Source organism: Dryas octopetala, chromosome 9 (assembly GCF_963921425.1).
Source record: "Dryas octopetala chromosome 9, drDryOcto1.1, whole genome shotgun sequence".
Classification (NCBI taxonomy): Eukaryota; Viridiplantae; Streptophyta; class Magnoliopsida; order Rosales; family Rosaceae; genus Dryas; species Dryas octopetala.
The window spans coordinates 4,871,434-4,889,750 of record NC_141374.1 but is presented as its reverse complement, the minus strand read 5'-3'; the positions used below and the strand labels follow the sequence as shown (position 1 = coordinate 4,889,750).

Here is an 18,317-nt window from a genome sequence, read left to right as displayed (position 1 = left end):
GAGCTACTGTATTGCAAGAGTGAGGAACAATTGGCTGACATTTTCACCAAGGCTCTTCCTAGAGAAAGATTCTATGAGCTGAGGAATCATCTTGGAGTGATATCAGTCAAATCCTTAGAAGGGAGTATTAGAGTTAATTAAGGCATTTGCCTGATAACCAAGTTTCATGTTTTAGCTTGTTAATTAAAGTGTCGTTGCTTAGTTGGCATTGCCTCATAGGGTAGTGTTTGTATTGTTGTAAGAGCTCATAGGCTCGTGTGTGGCAACGGTCATTTTGATTGTTACTGTGTCGTTTTGTATAACAGAATTTTGGAATGGAATATAGCTTGCTGTGTGTGTGCATCTTGCACATGTGAGCATGACTTTTTCGTGCATCATCTTCTTCCTTCTCTCATTGCTCTGAAATCCTCTATGTAACCCCAGTACCCTTCCTGCTTACATTCCTGGTTACATTCCAGGTACATTATCCAGTAAATCCAACAGTATCAAGGGTCTAGTGGATTGGCCATTATCTGCTGAGTACATAATAGCAATTATCATAACCAGCTGCTGTATTGCTTTTAACAATCCTCCCTAAAGATTCAATATCACATTTCTGAGCTCTCATGCCAGATTCAAAGTTGTTTCCACAGTGCACTTGAACATTTACTTCTTAAAAGTTGTTCTGATGGTGCACTTGGACCATCTCCTCAAAGTTGTTCTGATGCTGCCCACATACATTCTCCTCACTGCGCGCTTTCATGCTGCACCAGAACATTTTTCTCAAAGTTGTGTTGGTGCTGAATTAGAATGTTTTCATCAAATTTTCTTTTATCATGCACTCGTATATATACACTCCTCCGAGTTGGTGTTCTCCACAAAGTTGTCTCCATTCTGTAATCGAACATTTTTCCCTCCAAAACTTCCTTCTCTCCACTCAAGACGTGCATGGAGAAGTATCGTCCGCCACCAATTTTTGCATTTCCTTCTTCATACATGAAAACAAATTTCCTCTTGTCACTTTAAGATCCTCTAACAAGGAATCCATGAAGATTTTAACACCATCCAAAGCAGCAGGCTCAAAAATACTAGTTTTACTCTTTTTTTCTACTAACTTCTTTATGAGAAGCTCTCTCCACATGACTATTAGCCAAATTATTCTTTTTACTCCTACAATGCACCCTTTTGCCTTTCCCAAACATGATTGGATCCTTAGTACAGAGATTGCGCATGCCATTCTGCTGGACTCTGCAATTATCAATTGTTTCGTCACTGTCAAGTGAAATCAAACTGAAAACCGGTTTATGCTTCTTGTGAGTCGCCTCACTACTTTAGACTCATCACTTGAAGAATCAATGTCATTGTCCCTCCTCCTAAACTCCCACCTCTGCCGTTACGGCCACCTCATCGCCTATTTTAGAGCTGGGTGACATCAGAGCTTTACTGACTTGGTATCAGTCAAGAACTGTGAATGTTTCACTGCTATACAATGATTCCAACACCCTAAAAATTAAAACAGAGATTATGAGGCCCACATTTCAAAACTCCAATTGGTTTCTTGAAGCACATTAGCTGTTGGCTAACAATACTGGCGATCATTCAAATCAGTGGCTTTGGAAAAAGCACTAGCTAGAAGTCGTATTCGTCTGGCATCTTACACTGCTTTCCCTTCTCAATCCTGCAAATTTCAATTTGAATGAATAAATGGGATGGGAATAGAGTAGTCATCAGAAAGAGAGAGGGAAATCAGCATTAAACAATAACAAAAACAACCACATGATTGAAAACTCATATACTCTCGAATTTCCTACTCTCAAAGTACAAAACTAGCACAAACCTTTGATTAGTTTGAGAAATTAGAAACAGAAATGAAAAATAGATCCAATAGTTCAAATATGACCATAAGAACACTAAAATGATTCCTTTTTTTAATCTGGCACTACAGAGAAAATTGAATTACTACTCCTACAAACCCAAACCCCAATTTCTACAAAGACGCACAGTTAATACAAATAATCAAGAACAAAATTCAGATTAAGAACCCCTCTAAATCTTCTGATCACACAAGCTATAGCAGCCAAGAAAGACATGCATAAAAAAGCTCCCTTTTTTATACCATATGTAAGCCTCACCAGCTCACAGACACTATCAGGGGATTAGTAAATATCAACAGTCATATTCCAAAACTAACATGCAAGCAGAAACTTCGAAGGTGAATCAATCTCCAATAATGATCACAGAGCCAAAGATAAAAGAAACAAACCATAAAAAACAATCATATACTGTTAATAATAGTCTCCTACCTAGATAAGGTTTTGTTTCCTTCTAGTGTTAGGATTGGCTATTCCTTGTGATTGTTGAATTCTTGTACATCAAGTAGTCTGTTGCTTGCATCTTAAGTTTTAGGCTTGTATAAATATGTGTTAACACGTTTAATAGAATTATCAAATTATCAATTCCTACATGGTATCAGAGATTCTATCGAACTAAGTGGTTTCTTTCTTGCCCTCACCCTAGCTGATCCTTTCTCTCTTCTTTTTCTCTTCTCTCTTCACTCCCATGGCTGACCCCCAATGCTGCTAGCTCTTCTGCCTCTTCCTTCTCCCCGTCTGGTCCTAATGTTGCCACTTTCCTCAAGCTCTCTGAATCCAATTATTTACTTTGGGCAAGTCAGATGCGGCCCTTCTTAATTGGTCATGACTTCTTCAAATATGTTGATGGCTCTTCTTCTGCGCCTCCTGCTGAACTTCCTGCTGATGATATTGGCCTTGCTCCTGTTCGTCCCAACCCGGCCTATCTCTCTTGGTACCAAAAAGATCAACTCGTCTGCAGCTATCTTACCTCCACTCTTTCTGAGGCTGTGCTTTCTCTTGTTGTTGGCAAAACTTCTGCTCAGGCTATTTGGGAGTGTCTTCGTCAACACTTCTCTCAAATCTCGGTGGCCAATTCCACTAATCTTCGTTTTCAACTTCTTTCCATGGACAAAGGGTCCAAAACAATTTCTGAATATCTTCAGCATGCCAAATCGCTGTGTGATGCTCTCGCTGCTATTAATGAGCCCGTTTCTAATACGGATCTTGTCACCGCTGTTCTTCGTGGGTTGGGTGCTGATTTTTCAATGTTTGTCACTGCTGTTTTGAATTTTCCTCCGCTGCCTGACTTGCCAGACCTGCGCGCTTGTTTATTTTCCTTTGAGGCTCATGCTTCCCGCTCTTCCCAGGCCTCTTCTCATGCTCTCATGGCCACTCAGCAGTCTGCCCCGCCCCCTCGCGATTTCAATCCTTCGCAGTCACCACGCCCATATTTTTCCAACCATCGTGGCGGTGGCTACAACGGCCGTGGTGGTCGTGGTCGTGGTGGTCGTGGGCGTGGGCGTGGGGGTCGTGGTCGTGGCGGCTGGCAGTCGCATCAGCCGTGGCAGCAGCATCCCTCGATCGTGGCAACCGCATCTGCAACCTCCGCAGCCCGCGTGGGGTGGTGCCTCGTGGCAGCAGCCATCCTCTTCGCCTTCTCTCACCGCTGGCGTGCTAGGTGCCCCTCCTTCTTTTTGGTGTACTGTTTGGAACAGCCCCGGTCACCATGCTACGATGTGTCCTCATCGTCTTATTCCGGCCAACTCTCCTTTTGCTGGTTTCCAGACACAAGCTGCCCCTCCTTATCCTGGTCAAGTTGCTTCGTATGTTGATCCCACCTGGCTTCCTGACACTGGAGCGACTCATCACATGACGGGCAATGGTGGTGCCTTACAAGATGTCTCTCCCTATAATGGTAACAATGTTGTTCTTCTTGGTAATGGTGATGCCTTATCTATTGCCCATACTGGTTCTCTTCCTCTTACTCTTGGCTCATCTAATTTTCGGTTATCTAATGTTTTTCATGTGCCTCATCTTCGCAAGAACTTGTTATCTGTTGCTCGCTTTACGAAGGATAACTCTGTGTCTATTTCTTTTTATCCTCACAAGTTTATTGTTTCTGACTTGGCTTCTGGTCTTCCTTTATTTCAGGGCCCTTGTAAGAATGGTCTTTACCCCTTGTCTGCGTCTTCGCCACAGGCCTTCATGGCTGTTTCTTCCTCTTTATGGCATCATCGTTTAGGTCATCCATCTGTTGATGTTTTAGCTAGGTTATCTTTAGGTCGTCCTTCCAAATCTTTTTGTAGGCATTGTGTCATTGGGAAGTCTCATAAACTCCCGTTTTTATCTAATAAAATTTCTTCTTCTTCTTCGTTCTATTTGGTGCATTCTGATGTATGGATGTCTCTAGTTTCTTCTTTTTCCGGCTATAAATATTATGTTTTATTTACTGATGATTACAGTCGATTTTCTTGGATTTTTCCTATGCGTGCCAAGTCCGAAGTCTTCACTCACTTTCGCAATTTCTTTTTATTGGTTAAAAATTTGTTTCATTGTTCTATTCAATCTTTTCAAAGTGATGGCGGTTCTGAGTTTGTTAACAACGATTTTATTGCTTTTTGTGACACTCATGGCATTTTTCGTCGCTTGTCTTGTCCCCACACTCCCCAGCAAAATGGTCTAGCTGAACGGAAACATCGTCATATTGCTGATGTCACTCGTACTTTGCTCTCCACTTCTGGTGCTCCTTTTGAGCTTTGGGCGGAGGCTGCCCTTACTGCAGTCTCCCTTATTAATCTTCTTCCCACTTCGGTGCTTGGTTGGTCCTCCCCTTTCTTGCGTCTATATGGTCGTTCTCTTGACCTCTCTTCTCTTCGCACCTTTGGTTGTGCGTGTTATCCGTACCTAGGGGCTTATGTTACTAACAAATTGGCATCTCGTTCCAAAGAATGCATTTTTGTAGGTTATAGCAAGCATTACAAGGGCTATCGTTGCTTGGATCCCTCTTCCAATCGGGTGTATGTCTCCAGACATGTTCTCTTTGATGAAACGACCTTCCATATGCTCGCGTTTCTTCTACACCCGCTGCCTCTCCCACCGTCCTACATATACAACAACAAAAATTCTTGTTTTTAGCTGAAACAAAAAAAAAAAATTGTTAGCTTAGTGTATCGTTTTTCATCACTCCTTGAGGTTCGACCTCGTTAATATACCACTAGACTCGTATATTTGCGAGTAAATAAAATTTTACAACAAGGAGTGACAGAGAAAGTTATGGGTTTGTTCCCATTTCTAATAGGTTGGTCTAGGAGGATTGGAGGTGGATAAATGCAAAGCACAATCACTTAGTCTGGTCTTGCTGTTGTAAAATGTTGTTTATTTGGTAAAAAAGTTAATGATTTTTGCACTCAAATTCACAGCCCCAACACTTCTGATCCGTCTCCACCAACCCCCTCCTTTCCATGATGCAAGAAAAGTTAGCCTTACCAAGAACTTCTCTAGCCTCTCCTTCATGGTCTCTCCCTTTATTATTATTATTATTATTTTTGCCAATCTCCGTTTTTATTGTGTATGCATTCTTTTCTTTTTTTTGGTTTTGTAATAGTTCTTTGTAGGAACTGAAAAGATGGATTCAGAGAATTTGTTAATAACTTATTAATATGACCTGTAACTTATTTTTGGAGTTGAACCGTTTATTTTTTTTTATCGATTTTTAAAATTTATTTCTGTAAAAAATCAACCAAATTAAAAATCATTTGGTTATTTAATTGTTATCAAATAAATAAACAGTAAGTCTAATCGTTACTAAAATCGTATGTTTATTTGATAATATCTACATGACCAAACAATTTTCAATTTGATTAATTTTTTTTGCAAAGATGATCTTTTAAGGGTTACCTAAAAAATGAACGGTTTTGATCATAAATTTACACAATAAAACACATAGTTTTAATTTATTAATATGAGATTAGCACATAAATAATTAGTAGAGGATGCAGATCCGTTGGTCTTGTCCATAATCATTATTCATGTTATTCTAATTTAACCATTAAATAACATAGACTCGTCAATCCATGAAGTCCTCACACATGGGTACATCAACATAGGTGTAAAGATTAAATCTTCGATACTTGGGTGTCGCAAAGTTTCTAGTTTTAAAGATTCCCGATTTAAAACTTCTCAAGAAACTCTTTTTCCCTTTGGTTTTAGATAAAAACCCTTAAAACCATAAAAATGGTTTATGCAAAATCAAATAAATCAACACTTTGATTATACCAAACATAACCAAATGACCTTTACTAGGCTTATGGAATTAAGTGTATACCAGTGTGTTAAACACTTCAAATCAAATGTCTTAGTTTCATCTACTTATAAACCAAAGTAATGGGTATATAAAAATTTGATAAAACTAAGTTTCATAAAACTTTCCACGAATTCATTTTTATCCAAACCCATAAACAACCAAAACATATTAATGCTCTAATGCATCAAAAAAAGAAAATATATATATATATCAAAACCTAGATAAAATCAAACAACCAACATCCATAGGGGGTTCGGCTATCACCATGGGGTAGTGAAGCCGAAACTCCCACCATGGCCGAACACCATATTCAACACACACATGTGAGTTTCATGCTTTTTTATGTCATTAAACACTATTTTCCATGTCTAACAAAACTATTGACTCTCGATACCAATTGAAAGGAAGGATGGCCAAAACTTATAAATCAAAGGTTTTCATTTGGTAAAGCAGAATCTATATTTCATTAGCCATTTAAAACTTGATTTTAATAATTCCTTTAAGCCTCTAGGATCTAGTTGCCTAGCACATGAAAAAATAAAAACTTTAAATAAAAGGATTATAGGTTCTCACCCTTAAAGAATTGATCTTAGAGTCGGGTCTAAGTGAACTTGCTTCTTCTCTAGGGTTGACACACTAAGTTTGGCCTCAGCATGTGTTTAGAGTAAACTTTGTTTAGCAAAGTTTAGTACTCTAAGCAAAGAATCGATCCTATTAGGATAGGTGATGATATTCTTGAGTTTTTCTCAACACATGAGGATAGGTGATGATATTCTATAATGAGCTCTTCTTGGCTTATGGAAAAATGAGTTTTGAGAGGAAAAAAGACTCTTGGAAAGTTGGAGAGAATAGAGTGAATTAAAGAGAGTGAGAGAGTATGAATGCACACACAAAAACAACAAGACATAAAACCCCTTGCCATGCCACACCCTCCTAGAGGGACATGTGACTAGTGATGTCACATGTGTGACAACACTGTAATCACGATTTCTACAAAATTAAATGAATAAGAACACATGTACAAAAGAAATGTATTGTATTTATTTATGATTTAGGGTTACAATCTCTGGTTCTTGCTTTTCACAAGAAAAGACTCCTCTGATTCGATCTTCAAGGTTTTGATCGTAATTCAAGGGTGATCAACACTTGATCTTGAACAAGATAAGTGGTGAAAGAGCCGGCACTGTGTAATTGGGCTTGATGGCTTTCTCACAAACTTGATGAAATGTGTAAAGAGAGTTTTTGAGTCTTCTGGACATTTTCTTTGCCAAAAGATTGTGGATCATTCCTCTGTTGTGAAGCCGTGTATTTATAGGCACTTCTGGGCTCTTGATGGACCTTGGACTTTGATTTGGGCTTTTGATCTGAGCCCGTGTAATTTAATCCTTAAAGTGGCCCAATAAGATTTAACTGCCATGATTTGAAAATTTACAAACTAATTGGACTAATTTAGATCAAAGCCCATCAATTTAGTTTAATTGGCAAGACCCACCGAATATTGTTATGTGCTATCTTCGGGCCCATTTTGTTAGAGTAGTCACACACCACGTGTCATAATTTCATAGGTCATGTAATCCATGTAGACTTGATTTTGACCGGTCAAAATTTGATTTATTGACCACCCAACAATTGTTTGTGATTTTTTTAATCACCAAAATTCATGTGTCTACAAACACCTACTCTATTCTCAACCACTTGTTATGAATCTAAATCATGGCCCTTGGTTTCTTATCAGTCCATCAATTTCATCCATATATTCGAATCACCATATTTATTATCATACATACACACAAAAAAAGTTTCAATGGATATGGTGTGAGATTACCCCTACCTAGAATCCAAGCTTAATCTTGTGATGCAGTTTTACAACACCAATGTCCTTAGTTCCTTCTTTGGGTAATTGAAAATCTAAGTTCGATAATAATTTTGATAGAGTTTCGACATGACATTTCCTTTCGATCATATGTTTCTAGAAAATTCCATAAACCAGTTTGACTTAGATTGAGTCTTTGTATTTTCAGGGTCCCTTAAGGTTTCTACTTAAAACCAATTTTAAATTTAGTATGGAAGTTGACCAGTTAAAGTCCAACAACATGACCAAATCAAGGCATGGGAGACTGGGGGAGCTCTGACCCAGTGTTTAGCGCATGTATGCACACGCATTGACCTCGACATCACATCGTTCAGTTACTCTTACTGGTAAGGCTTTCATCCTTTATTAAGTTGATTGATTAACATGTAAGTCCGGTTTCTTAAAGTGCAAGTAAAGTAAATAAGTTCCAACTTGTTACTAATTGCCACTGTCGATCCAACTTGTTACTAATTGTTGTCCAGTAGAAATAATAATAAATAAATAAAAAAACCGCCGAGAGCTCGGTAGGGTGGCAAGCGCTCGCACAAAAAACACAGAGTTTGTTATACCCTGGGTTTATTTGTCAAAAGGTTGACTTGTTAGTCATTGCAGCCTCTTTTAGGTGGGTTTATTTATTATTCAAAGTTGTAAAATGGACTATAAGGCCTCGTTTGGAATGCGGGACAACACTACGCGAGATAGGACTAAGTCCTCTGGACAGGACAGGACTATAGAAAACCTTGTCCTATGTTTGGTGCAACAAACGACTGGACTGGATTGTAAATAAAATTTTATTTTTTTACTATACATTATTAAAAAAAAAATTCCTTATATATTTTTTGTTAAATGAGAATGTTTTTCCTTAACTTTCCATTTTGCCTTCAAGAAAGAAAAGAGATATTTTAAAAAACTAAAAAATTTTATTTTTACACCAAATTCAAAGGTCTTTTTTAAACAAATTTAAAACCTAAAAAAAAAGGGAAAAGAAAAAGTTGAAAAGTTCATCGCCTACCCCGATTAGCTCCCCCTGTACGGTTGTACTCATACCCCCTCTTTCTCTCTCTCTCTCTCTCTCCTCCTTTACCCTGATCAGCTCCCCTTGTACGGCTCTCTCTTTCTCTCTCCCCTCCCCTACCCCTTCTCCATACCCAGACCCCCCTTTGCGTTGAACCCCAGCCACCCAGCCACCCACTTCTTTCTTTCTCTTTTGCTCTCTGCCCACTACCCCCAATCAGCCCCCTTCTCCATACCTCGACCCTCCGTCGACAAAGTCCGACAATCCGGCCACTTGATTTCTCTCTCTCTCTCTCTCTCTCTCTCTCTCTCTCAATGTGTTCTTCTATGGCCTGCAACCAGATAGGGATTTGAGACAGAAACTTAGAAAGAGAGAATGGGGAAGAGAAAGATAGTCCCACACCTTTGAGCTTGGGATAGAAAATCTGAGTTATTAATTTGTGACTTTAGTCCCTGTTTGTACCAAGAATTTCAGAAGGTAAATTGAGCCCAAAGGAATTGCTAGCCCAAGTCCAAAGCCCAATTTCGAGGTCCACTTCGAGATGTCCTTAGCGAATAAAGATTTGCCTCAGCGAAAAAGTTTCTTTTCGGCTACACCAAGCCGAGAAGATTCTAAGATGGGACCATCAGTGTAGTGACACGTGGGCTTAAAAGGTTGTTAAAAGCTGAGTAGCAGTTGTCACAAGGGATAAAGATCAGAATCCTAGGTTGTTCAGGACCATACACTTGACAACAATCCAAAGTAAGGCTAGCTAAGGTTTCAGGGCCCCAATCCGAATATAAATATCAAAGCTACTGCCAAGGTGATGATCTTCAACAACATACACAAAAAAACCAGACCAGCTTCTGAAAATTCTCTGCAAGATGATTTAATCATTCTCTTTGTCTCCCTTTTATTTTTGTTTAATGCGTTGATCTTGCTCTTTTAATTACAACTCTGTTTGTTTTTTGTGCAATTAATAGCTTTATTTATTACAATTCCTCTTGCATTTATTTCTTGAATTTAATGTATTCCCTCACTTGAGAATTAATCAAGGAACCATTTACTTTCCCAATCATCAAGTGTTTGTTATTAGACTATTTTCATTCCTTTTCCTGGATGTTGCGATCTTTATTTATGGCTTGTGATTCCAATTGACTTCGTTGTCAGATCTGAATCTCCATAATACCTAGTTTACTAACTCGTTTTCTTTCATTTACTATAAACAACATGAACACGTTTTGACTTGAACAAAAGCTTTTAGTATTTAAAGTCCTGGAATGCCCAGACATATAAAAGAACTAGCCGCAATCGTTTGATCCCTTTTTATTTTTATTTTATTTTATTTTATTTTAATTATTTTTGCAATCATTCCAAGTTCGATCCATTACTTGGTAACATGCCCTCTTTCATACAGATAAATTAATATTATGGATCAAATCTAAGCCCAACCAAGTATTTTTTACCATAATAGTCCCAAGGTGAGTCTAGTCCCAAATTATTAGTAAGCTCGCCAAATATGGGACGAGGACTGTTGTCGCTTTTAATTGCTTAGGCCCGTACAGTCCCGTATTCCCGTCTTCCAAAACGAGGCCTAAAATTATTAAATTTTTCCTTCCGAGGTGAATAATAGAGAAAAGAAAAAGAGAACGGATAGTCTGATAATCGAGTCCCGACCAGACCCAACCCGACGAAAGAAGGCGAAAGAGGGGTGCTTGTGCTTGTGCTTGTGCTTTGCCCTTTACGTGTGAAAGTGTGCGACTTTTGTATTCCGAAGATCTCCATCTCCACCTCCAGTGAGTATTTCGATCTCCGGCGCAGCTCAGCTCGTAAGTAGCCTTCTACTTCTTCCCCGTGTTGTTTGTTTTTCCTTTTCCTCAATTTCGACGGACTGCCTCTCGATTTTCTATTTTATTTATTATTGTAATAACAATAATTAAAATTCTGAACCGACCTTTGGGTTTTGCATTATTCTGGTTTCGCAGTACCCATGTGAGTATCAAGCTTATACAATGGAACAAAGAAACAATGATGACCAATGCAAGAATTTAGTGGGAGTTACATATGGCGACGAAGTTACTGGTATTGAAATTGAGCTTTGTAATCATAATTTGTTTTGTAATTGTATGTATAATATTGCAATGCAATCATAAATACCCACAAAACCTGTGCTTGCTTTCTAATAATCTATTGTTGTTTCCCAAACAGGATTAATGGGTATAGTTGCATTTAATGCTCTAACCACTAAATCTTGATGGGTTATTTCTTCATTTAGTATAGTTTCGATGAAACTTATTCTGTAAAGTGGCAGTAGTTCTCTAGAGTGAAAAAATTTACTTTTAAAATTATCTTTTGATTAAATGAGGTCGCCAATCGCTCAAACATTTAGATAGCAAGCTATCTATTTGTCTGCTTGATGCCTTACTCTTCCATTAAAAGTTTAGCTGCAGCTGATGATAGAAGATCACAATCTATTCTCCCAACTTATGTATATGCTTTCAATTCTCTTTTGCTGCAGATAAAGTTAAAGAAAGGTCTAGAGACCAAAGAGAACCTGTTCCAGGGGAGCCTAAATGTGTTATATGTGGCCGTTATGGTGAATATATTTGCGATCAGACAGATGATGATGTTTGCAGTTTGGAATGTAAACAAACTCTACTATGCAGGGTTTCCAACGCCCAATTTCCGGTCAGTCTCCCACCTCCCAAAAAATTCCCTGTTGCTGATGAGTGTTTTTATGTTAGAGATTCTGGTGGTCAATCAGGATCTTCATTCTTATCTAGTGATCAGACTGAATTGCTTAGAAGAAGACTTGAAATTCATGTGAAGGGAGACTTAGTTCCAGCACCTATCTTTTCATTCTCTTCGTGTAATCTGCCTCAAAAGCTCATTCAAAATATAGAGGCTGCAGGTTATGAAATGCCCACTCCTGTCCAGATGCAAGCAATCCCAGCTGCTTTGAGCGGGAAAAGCTTGCTTGTTTCTGCTGACACTGGTTCTGGGAAAACTGCTTCCTTTTTGGTTCCAATTGTGTCTTCTTGTGCAAATTTTCGCTTTCAGCACTTTACAGATCAGAAAAAGCCATTAGCAATGGTTCTAACACCAACTAGAGAGCTCTGTATACAAGTTGAGGAGCAAGCTAAGTTGCTTGGAAAGGGTTTGCCTTTCAAAACAGCACTTGTGGTTGGCGGTGATGCAATGGCTGGACAACTTCACCGCATTCAGCAAGGAGTGGAGCTTATCGTGGGAACTCCAGGCAGGCTAATTGATCTTTTAGTGAAGAATGATATTGAACTGGAGGATGTAATGATTTTTGCTCTTGATGAGGTGGATTGCATGCTCGAAAGGGGCTTCCGGGATCAGGTAATGCAGATATTTAGGGCGTTATCGCAACCCCAGGTTTTACTGTATTCTGCAACAATCTCCCAAGATATAGAGAAGATGGCAAGCTCTATGGCAAAAGATGTTACTGTAATCTCTGTTGGCAAGCCTAACAGACCAAATAAGGCTGTAAAGCAACTGCCTATCTGGGTTGAGTCAAAACAAAAGAAGCAAAAGCTTTTTGACATATTGATGAGTAAGCAGCATTTTATGCCACCTGTTGTGGTTTATGTGGGATCAAGACTTGGGGCAGATCTCCTATCTAATGCAATTACAGTCACCACTGGGGTGAAAGCTTTATCAATCCATGGGGAGAAATCTATGAAGGAGAGGAGAGATATCATGAGGTCATTTTTAATGGGCGATGTTCCTGTCATTGTTGCCACCGGGGTTTTAGGCCGTGGGGTTGATCTCTTGGGTGTAAGACAGGTTATTGTCTTTGACATGCCCAATTCCATTAAAGAGTATATCCATCAGATTGGTAGGGCATCCAGATTGGGAGAAGAGGGTACGGCAATTGTGTTTGTCAATGAGGAGAACAAGAACTTGTTTCCGGAATTGGTCGAAATTTTAAGATCTTCTAGTGCAGCTATACCTCGGGAGCTTGTTAATTCAAGGTATGTGACACACACATACTCTGTTGGCAAAGGGCAGAAAAAGAGAAAGCATAGATGGTGATTGGTGAAATTTCTTAATGCTCTATTCTGGATCTCGATAATTGTGCTTTAATCACTGCTATTGTTACAATAGGTAAAGAATACTTTTCTCTGAATTCAGCACACGGTTAAGTTAGTAGTTGTTGTTATATACGTATAGGAGTAATCCTATGCTGTAAGGATTTACATACCCGAAAAAAAAGAGAAATGAAAATGGCTCTGTTGATATGACATTCATGCTAATACAAAATTTTGCTGGGTGGTTGCGGCTTATTTACAAGACCAGCCAAATACTGTTTCACTTGCAATGTAGATATGAAGTGTTGAAATTTGGCAGTGAATACGTGAGACACTGAGATCCTTAGGGCCTGTTACTCAGGACTAGCACCCTGGATTGGGTTTTTTGAATTATCCAATGTGGGCCAAACATTGGACTATTTAAGAACTGAATTAAGTAAGAATTCACTCTTCATATTTTATGTTCTTATTGTACACCATCTGAAGGCATAGAATCACGATCGTGTTTTTTCTCCTAGTGAGCTCGAGTCGTTGTCTCCATCCTTGCATTGTCTTCTCTCGTTCTGCATACAGGTTTTCTTTCTCTCCATTGTTCTCTCTCTCTCTCTCTGCTCTCATTTTCTAGCTCTCTTCTTTCTCAGTCAGAAGATTTCTCTTTGCCTTTGTTCTTTTAGATTTTTATGTTAAATTTTGAGATATTTTTGAGTGATTGTTAAGAATTCTTTTGATTTGATTTGTGGGTTTTTTATTTTTTTTATCCTAAACCTGAATTTGGGTTTTTGATGTTTCTGTCATTGGCTCTGGATTTTTGCTGTTTTTGTCTTATTTAATTGTTTTTTTTTTTGGTTATTATTTGGTGAATTTTTCTGTGATTATTTGGTTTCCAAAATTTTTAATTTCCAGCATATAATGGTGATTTACCATAGATGCTTTAGCAAAATTAAAGAAACTGGAATTGTGACAACAGGAGGTCCAATCATGGATTCTCTATGCATGGTATTCTACCCTGTGGTGCTTAATTATCTCTGGTGCATTTTCTCATTAGAATATTAATGTTGTAAATGAAAATGTAAAGTATAAGCAAAAATGCCAAAATACAATGGCTAAAGTACTGAGACGAAAAGGGAATGGTATATATAGTTGTTCCATTTGATCGCTTTTCCTAGTTAGCTACTGTTGAAATTTGCATGGGAAGCAATTTGGAAAATGGGAGTGTAGAGATCTGGGTTTGATTTGTTAGAGATTCACATCAGGGGGACTGAGCCAGTCAATAATCAGGGGGGCTGTTAGCATATGGGTTTGATCTGTTAGAGATGCATGTACACATCAGGCGGACTGAGCCAGTTAATAATCAGGGAGGCTGTGGAGACATGCATTACATATATGTATAGTACTCTTTCACTGGCCTCTCGTTTGGTGTCGGTTTGTCTCCCCTGCTATGTACTATATGCCACATAATCCTCACTAATGTTTTTGCTTTACCATGCAAGTAACAAGCTTCACCTTCGATATAGCCAAAAAACATTGTTGCACACCCAAGCACAATACCCCACTGTCCCCATCCCAAACCTTAACCATCTCAAACTCATGTTCGTTGTCTCCCAAACCTTCACAAAAAGACTATCTAAGCCTTCCTTTCCCCCTTAATTTCACATCAGCAGATTGAAGTGAATTAACACCCCTTGTGATCTTGTCCTTGATGTTTTCTAGAGTTAAAACAGATATAGCAAACACACAGATAATACCAGCAAAATAAAATACACAAGAAACACCAAGATTTGTTGTCGAGGTTCGGCTAACTTTGCTTACGTCCCCGCGTGATCCTTTGAGAATCACAGCTGCACTATGATTAGAAAAGAGTTACAACATCTTGTTGAAAACCCTAGAACTAACCCAACCCGCATCCACTTTTTCTCTCTACTTGATCACAAAGCTCTCTCCCTTTTTTTGGTGCTCTATCCATGATTAACAAGGCTTGTCGCAGCCTATTTATTAGTTTATAAGCTGCAGCATACAATAGGTTACAGCTGGGAATTCCTTTTCCTAATAGAATTAGGTAATAGGCCTAATAACTAATTCTAACCTTGTACACTTAGGAAAACTTAGAACTTCCTTCCTTAACTAGGAAAGCCTTGCGCAAGCCTTCTAGCATTCCTAAGAAAACTGTACCCAACTAGGAATTATCCAAAACTGCTACTTTCCTATTTTAATCACTTTCCAGAAACATTCCGGCGAGCCAAACACAACAATCTCCACCTTGGTGAGTCGGAACCAAAGCTACGAATGTTGCTCCTTCGAGATATTCTACCAGTCTTGAAGTAACCCCGAAACAATCCTTCAAGAACCCTTCACCTTGGCAAAAACTTCTTGCCTCAATGCACCTTAAGTGAGAAGGTGCTCCACCTCAATCTTTAATAAGTAACAAGATTGATCAAGCTCAAGCAATGCTTGAACTTGAGTTTTCGACCCTCTCCTTCTTCTTCTCTAGCCATATATTGCAATCCCTTTTCCAGTGGTCTAGTGCACCACACTCAAAGCAACCATATTCATCATCGGATTCATTGGATTTAGACTTCCCCTTTTTACCAGATTTACCAGTCCTTCCCTTCAACCGACCTTTCTCTTTGCCCTTAACATAAAGGCCTTGTGACTGAGAGCCTTCGGTAAAGTCATCTAGCTTGGCATATGACTGGAGGGCTTGCACAACATCATCAAGCTTTAGAGTCTCATTTCCAAACATTAAAGTAGTTCGGAAGTGCTTGAAGGAAGATGACAGAGATCTCAGTAGAATGATAGCCTTATCATCATCCTTGTAAACTTCTTCGACCTTCTGGAGATTAGCTATGCAATTCTGGAACTTGCATATATGTTCTACAACATCTCCTCCTTCTTCTAGTCGAAGCCCGAATAGTTCATCTTTTAAGAAGAGTTTATTAAACACAGTTTTGCCCATGTAAACGCTCTCCAATTTTTTCCATGCTTCTTTTGCTGACATCTCTTCCGTGATGTGAGATCTCACAGATCTTGTGAGGTGGATCTCTATTGAACTCTTGGCCTTCTTGAGAACTTTGTTCCATGCACCTTCTTGCATGTTTGCTGGTTTCTCACCAGTGAGTGCATCATCCAAATCCTGCTGCACCAACACATTTCTCATCATCCGTTGCCAATCTGTAAAATCATCCTTGCCATCATACGGCTTCAAAGCAGGCCTTATATCCCCTAAGTCCATGCTTAATCCTCCTGTAGACATCACAGAAACCTTCTAGCATAAATTTTGATACCAATTGAAGTGAATTAACACCCCCTGTGATCTTGTCCTTGATGTATTCTAGAGTTAAAACAGATATAGCAAACACACAGATAATACCAGCAAAATAAAACACACAAGAAACACCTTTGAGAATCACAGTTGCACTATGATTAGAAAAAAGTTACAAGATTTTGTTGAAAACCCTAGAACTAACCCAACCCGCAGCCACTTTTTCTCTCTACTTGATCACAAAGCTCTCTCCCTTTTTCTGGTGCTCTATCTATGATTAACAAGGCTTGTCGCAGCCTATTTATAAGTTTATAGGCTGCGGCATACAATAGGTTACAGCTGGGAATTCCTTTTCCTAGTAGAATTAGGTAATAGGCCTAATAACTAATTCTAACCTTGTACACTTAGGAAAACTTAGAACTTCCTTCCTTAACTAGGAAAGCCTTGCGCAAGCCTTCTAGCATTCCTAAGAAAACTGTACCCAACTAGGAATTATCCAAAACTGCTACTTTCCTATTTTAATCACTTTCCAGAAACATTCCAGTGAGCCAAACACAACACAGAAGCCTTCTCTACTCTACATCTTCCCTTTGCTTCTTCTTTTATTTTCTAATTTCTCTTCTCAATTAGCAACAACCGAAAGTAATTCATACAACCATTAGGTTATTTACAGCAGTCTAGCTCAAACCTCCTTTAATTCTCTCTCTCTCTCTCTCTCTCTCTCTCTCTCTCTCTCTACCTTTTTCTCTATTTCTTCAGTTTGTGTCGATTTAAACTCCATGACAGCTTACATGGAAGTAAGAGTCTTGACTCTTATTGCTTGGAGTCTGTGTTGCATGGATTATTGCTCTGTTGTATTCACTATTCAAAATTATTTCTCTGTTGTATGCACTTATGGATATATGTACAAATAAGTTATTTATAAAATATATGTATACAGCCATAAAGTAAACCATTCCAAATTTTGAAATTCTGAATCTATGTATCTAAAAAATCAAATATCCTTTGTAAACTTCCAGTGTACATATCATCCAATGTCTTGGTGGTTTAAGAAGTGTGATGACCATAATAGTTAGGATAATTAGTTCCTATGATTTGTTGAAGATAATTTGTTGTAACTGTTTGAAAATCCAATGCTAGTGGCGTAATGTAGAATAGTTGAGTACGGATCTTATAAAGAGTCATTTAGTACTTTAACACTACATAGTGATAGCCAAAGCCATCTTGTATGCTAGAGACATACTTTTTTATGTTTTTTGTCTTTCTGTAGGGTCTTCAGTGAGTTAAAAGGAAATGTCAAAGTCTTGCCTTTTTCCACTGTTGTTACTTTCTGAATTATTTTTTTCAAGTTGTCTACTGCACCAATGGTTTTATTTTCTTGTTTTCTCTTATTGAATATATGACAACTTCTATGTCAATGAATTCTAACTTGCTAGGTATGACTGTTTTGATATAACAGGTTGTACTAGGTGTTGACCGCCTTGATATGATCAAAGGGACTCCTCAAAAGACACTTGTGTTTGGAAGTTTAAACTAAGTTATTTGTGTTCACCATAGAAGATTCCTAGCAAATAATGACATAGCCATCAGTTTTGGCTAGTGTATCAATTGTTTTTTTCTTTATCCACGTAATTTTATATTTTGTTTCTTTACGTGTAGGATGTATGAGTTTGACACATATGATGGACATTTTAAATTATTTTATTAAATTGAGTTGATTTTTTTTATGGTGTAACCGTGTAACTTGTTGTAAGTATGAAATTGTAGTATAAAATATTTATAAATAAACCCATATTCTATTTTTTCTCAGGATTAAAATTTGTGACTTTTCCTTCCGTTTTTCCCCCTAAAGAGAAAGATATTATTAGAAGTTGTGGGAAAGTAGTTAAATCATCATAAACTTTGGTTTAGTTGTGTACACTAATTGCATGTTATATTATCAGAGGGCTGCACCCTTGAAACGACTTCCTAGTTCCTGTGGTAAATGAATCTACCAGGAAATCAGGAAAAGTTTTCATTTTA

General features: G+C 38.3%; 1 protein-coding gene and 1 pseudogene across 4 annotated transcripts; one reads left to right on the top strand and one right to left on the bottom strand.

Annotated features, from left to right (window-relative positions):
• Positions 1–508: 508 nt before the first annotated feature.
• LOC147273335 (uncharacterized) lies at positions 509–1,412 on the bottom strand (annotated as a pseudogene).
• A 9,211-nt stretch (positions 1,413–10,623) lies between these two features.
• LOC147273334 (P-loop containing nucleoside triphosphate hydrolases superfamily protein) lies at positions 10,624–18,017 on the top strand. Of its 4 annotated transcripts, XR_015119668.1 has the most exons (5): positions 10,628–10,810; positions 10,967–11,063; positions 11,500–13,472; positions 13,555–13,609; positions 17,755–18,017. XR_015119668.1 is itself a non-coding variant. In XM_086228070.1 (4 exons), exons 2-4 carry the CDS (start codon positions 10,994–10,996, stop codon positions 17,762–17,764), a joined length of 1,560 nt encoding a protein of 519 aa, XP_086084196.1. In that variant the 5' UTR covers positions 10,624–10,810; positions 10,967–10,993; the 3' UTR covers positions 17,765–18,017. The 4 variants fall into 4 exon arrangements, 1 of the variants encoding a protein (XP_086084196.1); XM_086228070.1 differs by lacking the exon at positions 13,555–13,609 and having other exon boundaries at positions 10,624–10,810; positions 11,500–12,979; XR_015119667.1 differs by having other exon boundaries at positions 11,500–13,609.
• The last annotated feature ends 300 nt before the right edge of the window (positions 18,018–18,317 follow it).

Bases quoted from the DNA above. Each gene is read 5' to 3' on its own strand.
- LOC147273334 (XM_086228070.1), top strand. From the start codon at position 10,994: ATGGAACAAAGAAACAATGATGACCAATGCAAGAATTTAGTGGGAGTT. The intron at 11,064-11,499 runs GTATTGAAATTG...CTTTTGCTGCAG, and splicing joins ATATGGCGACGAAGTTACTG to ATAAAGTTAAAGAAAGGTCT.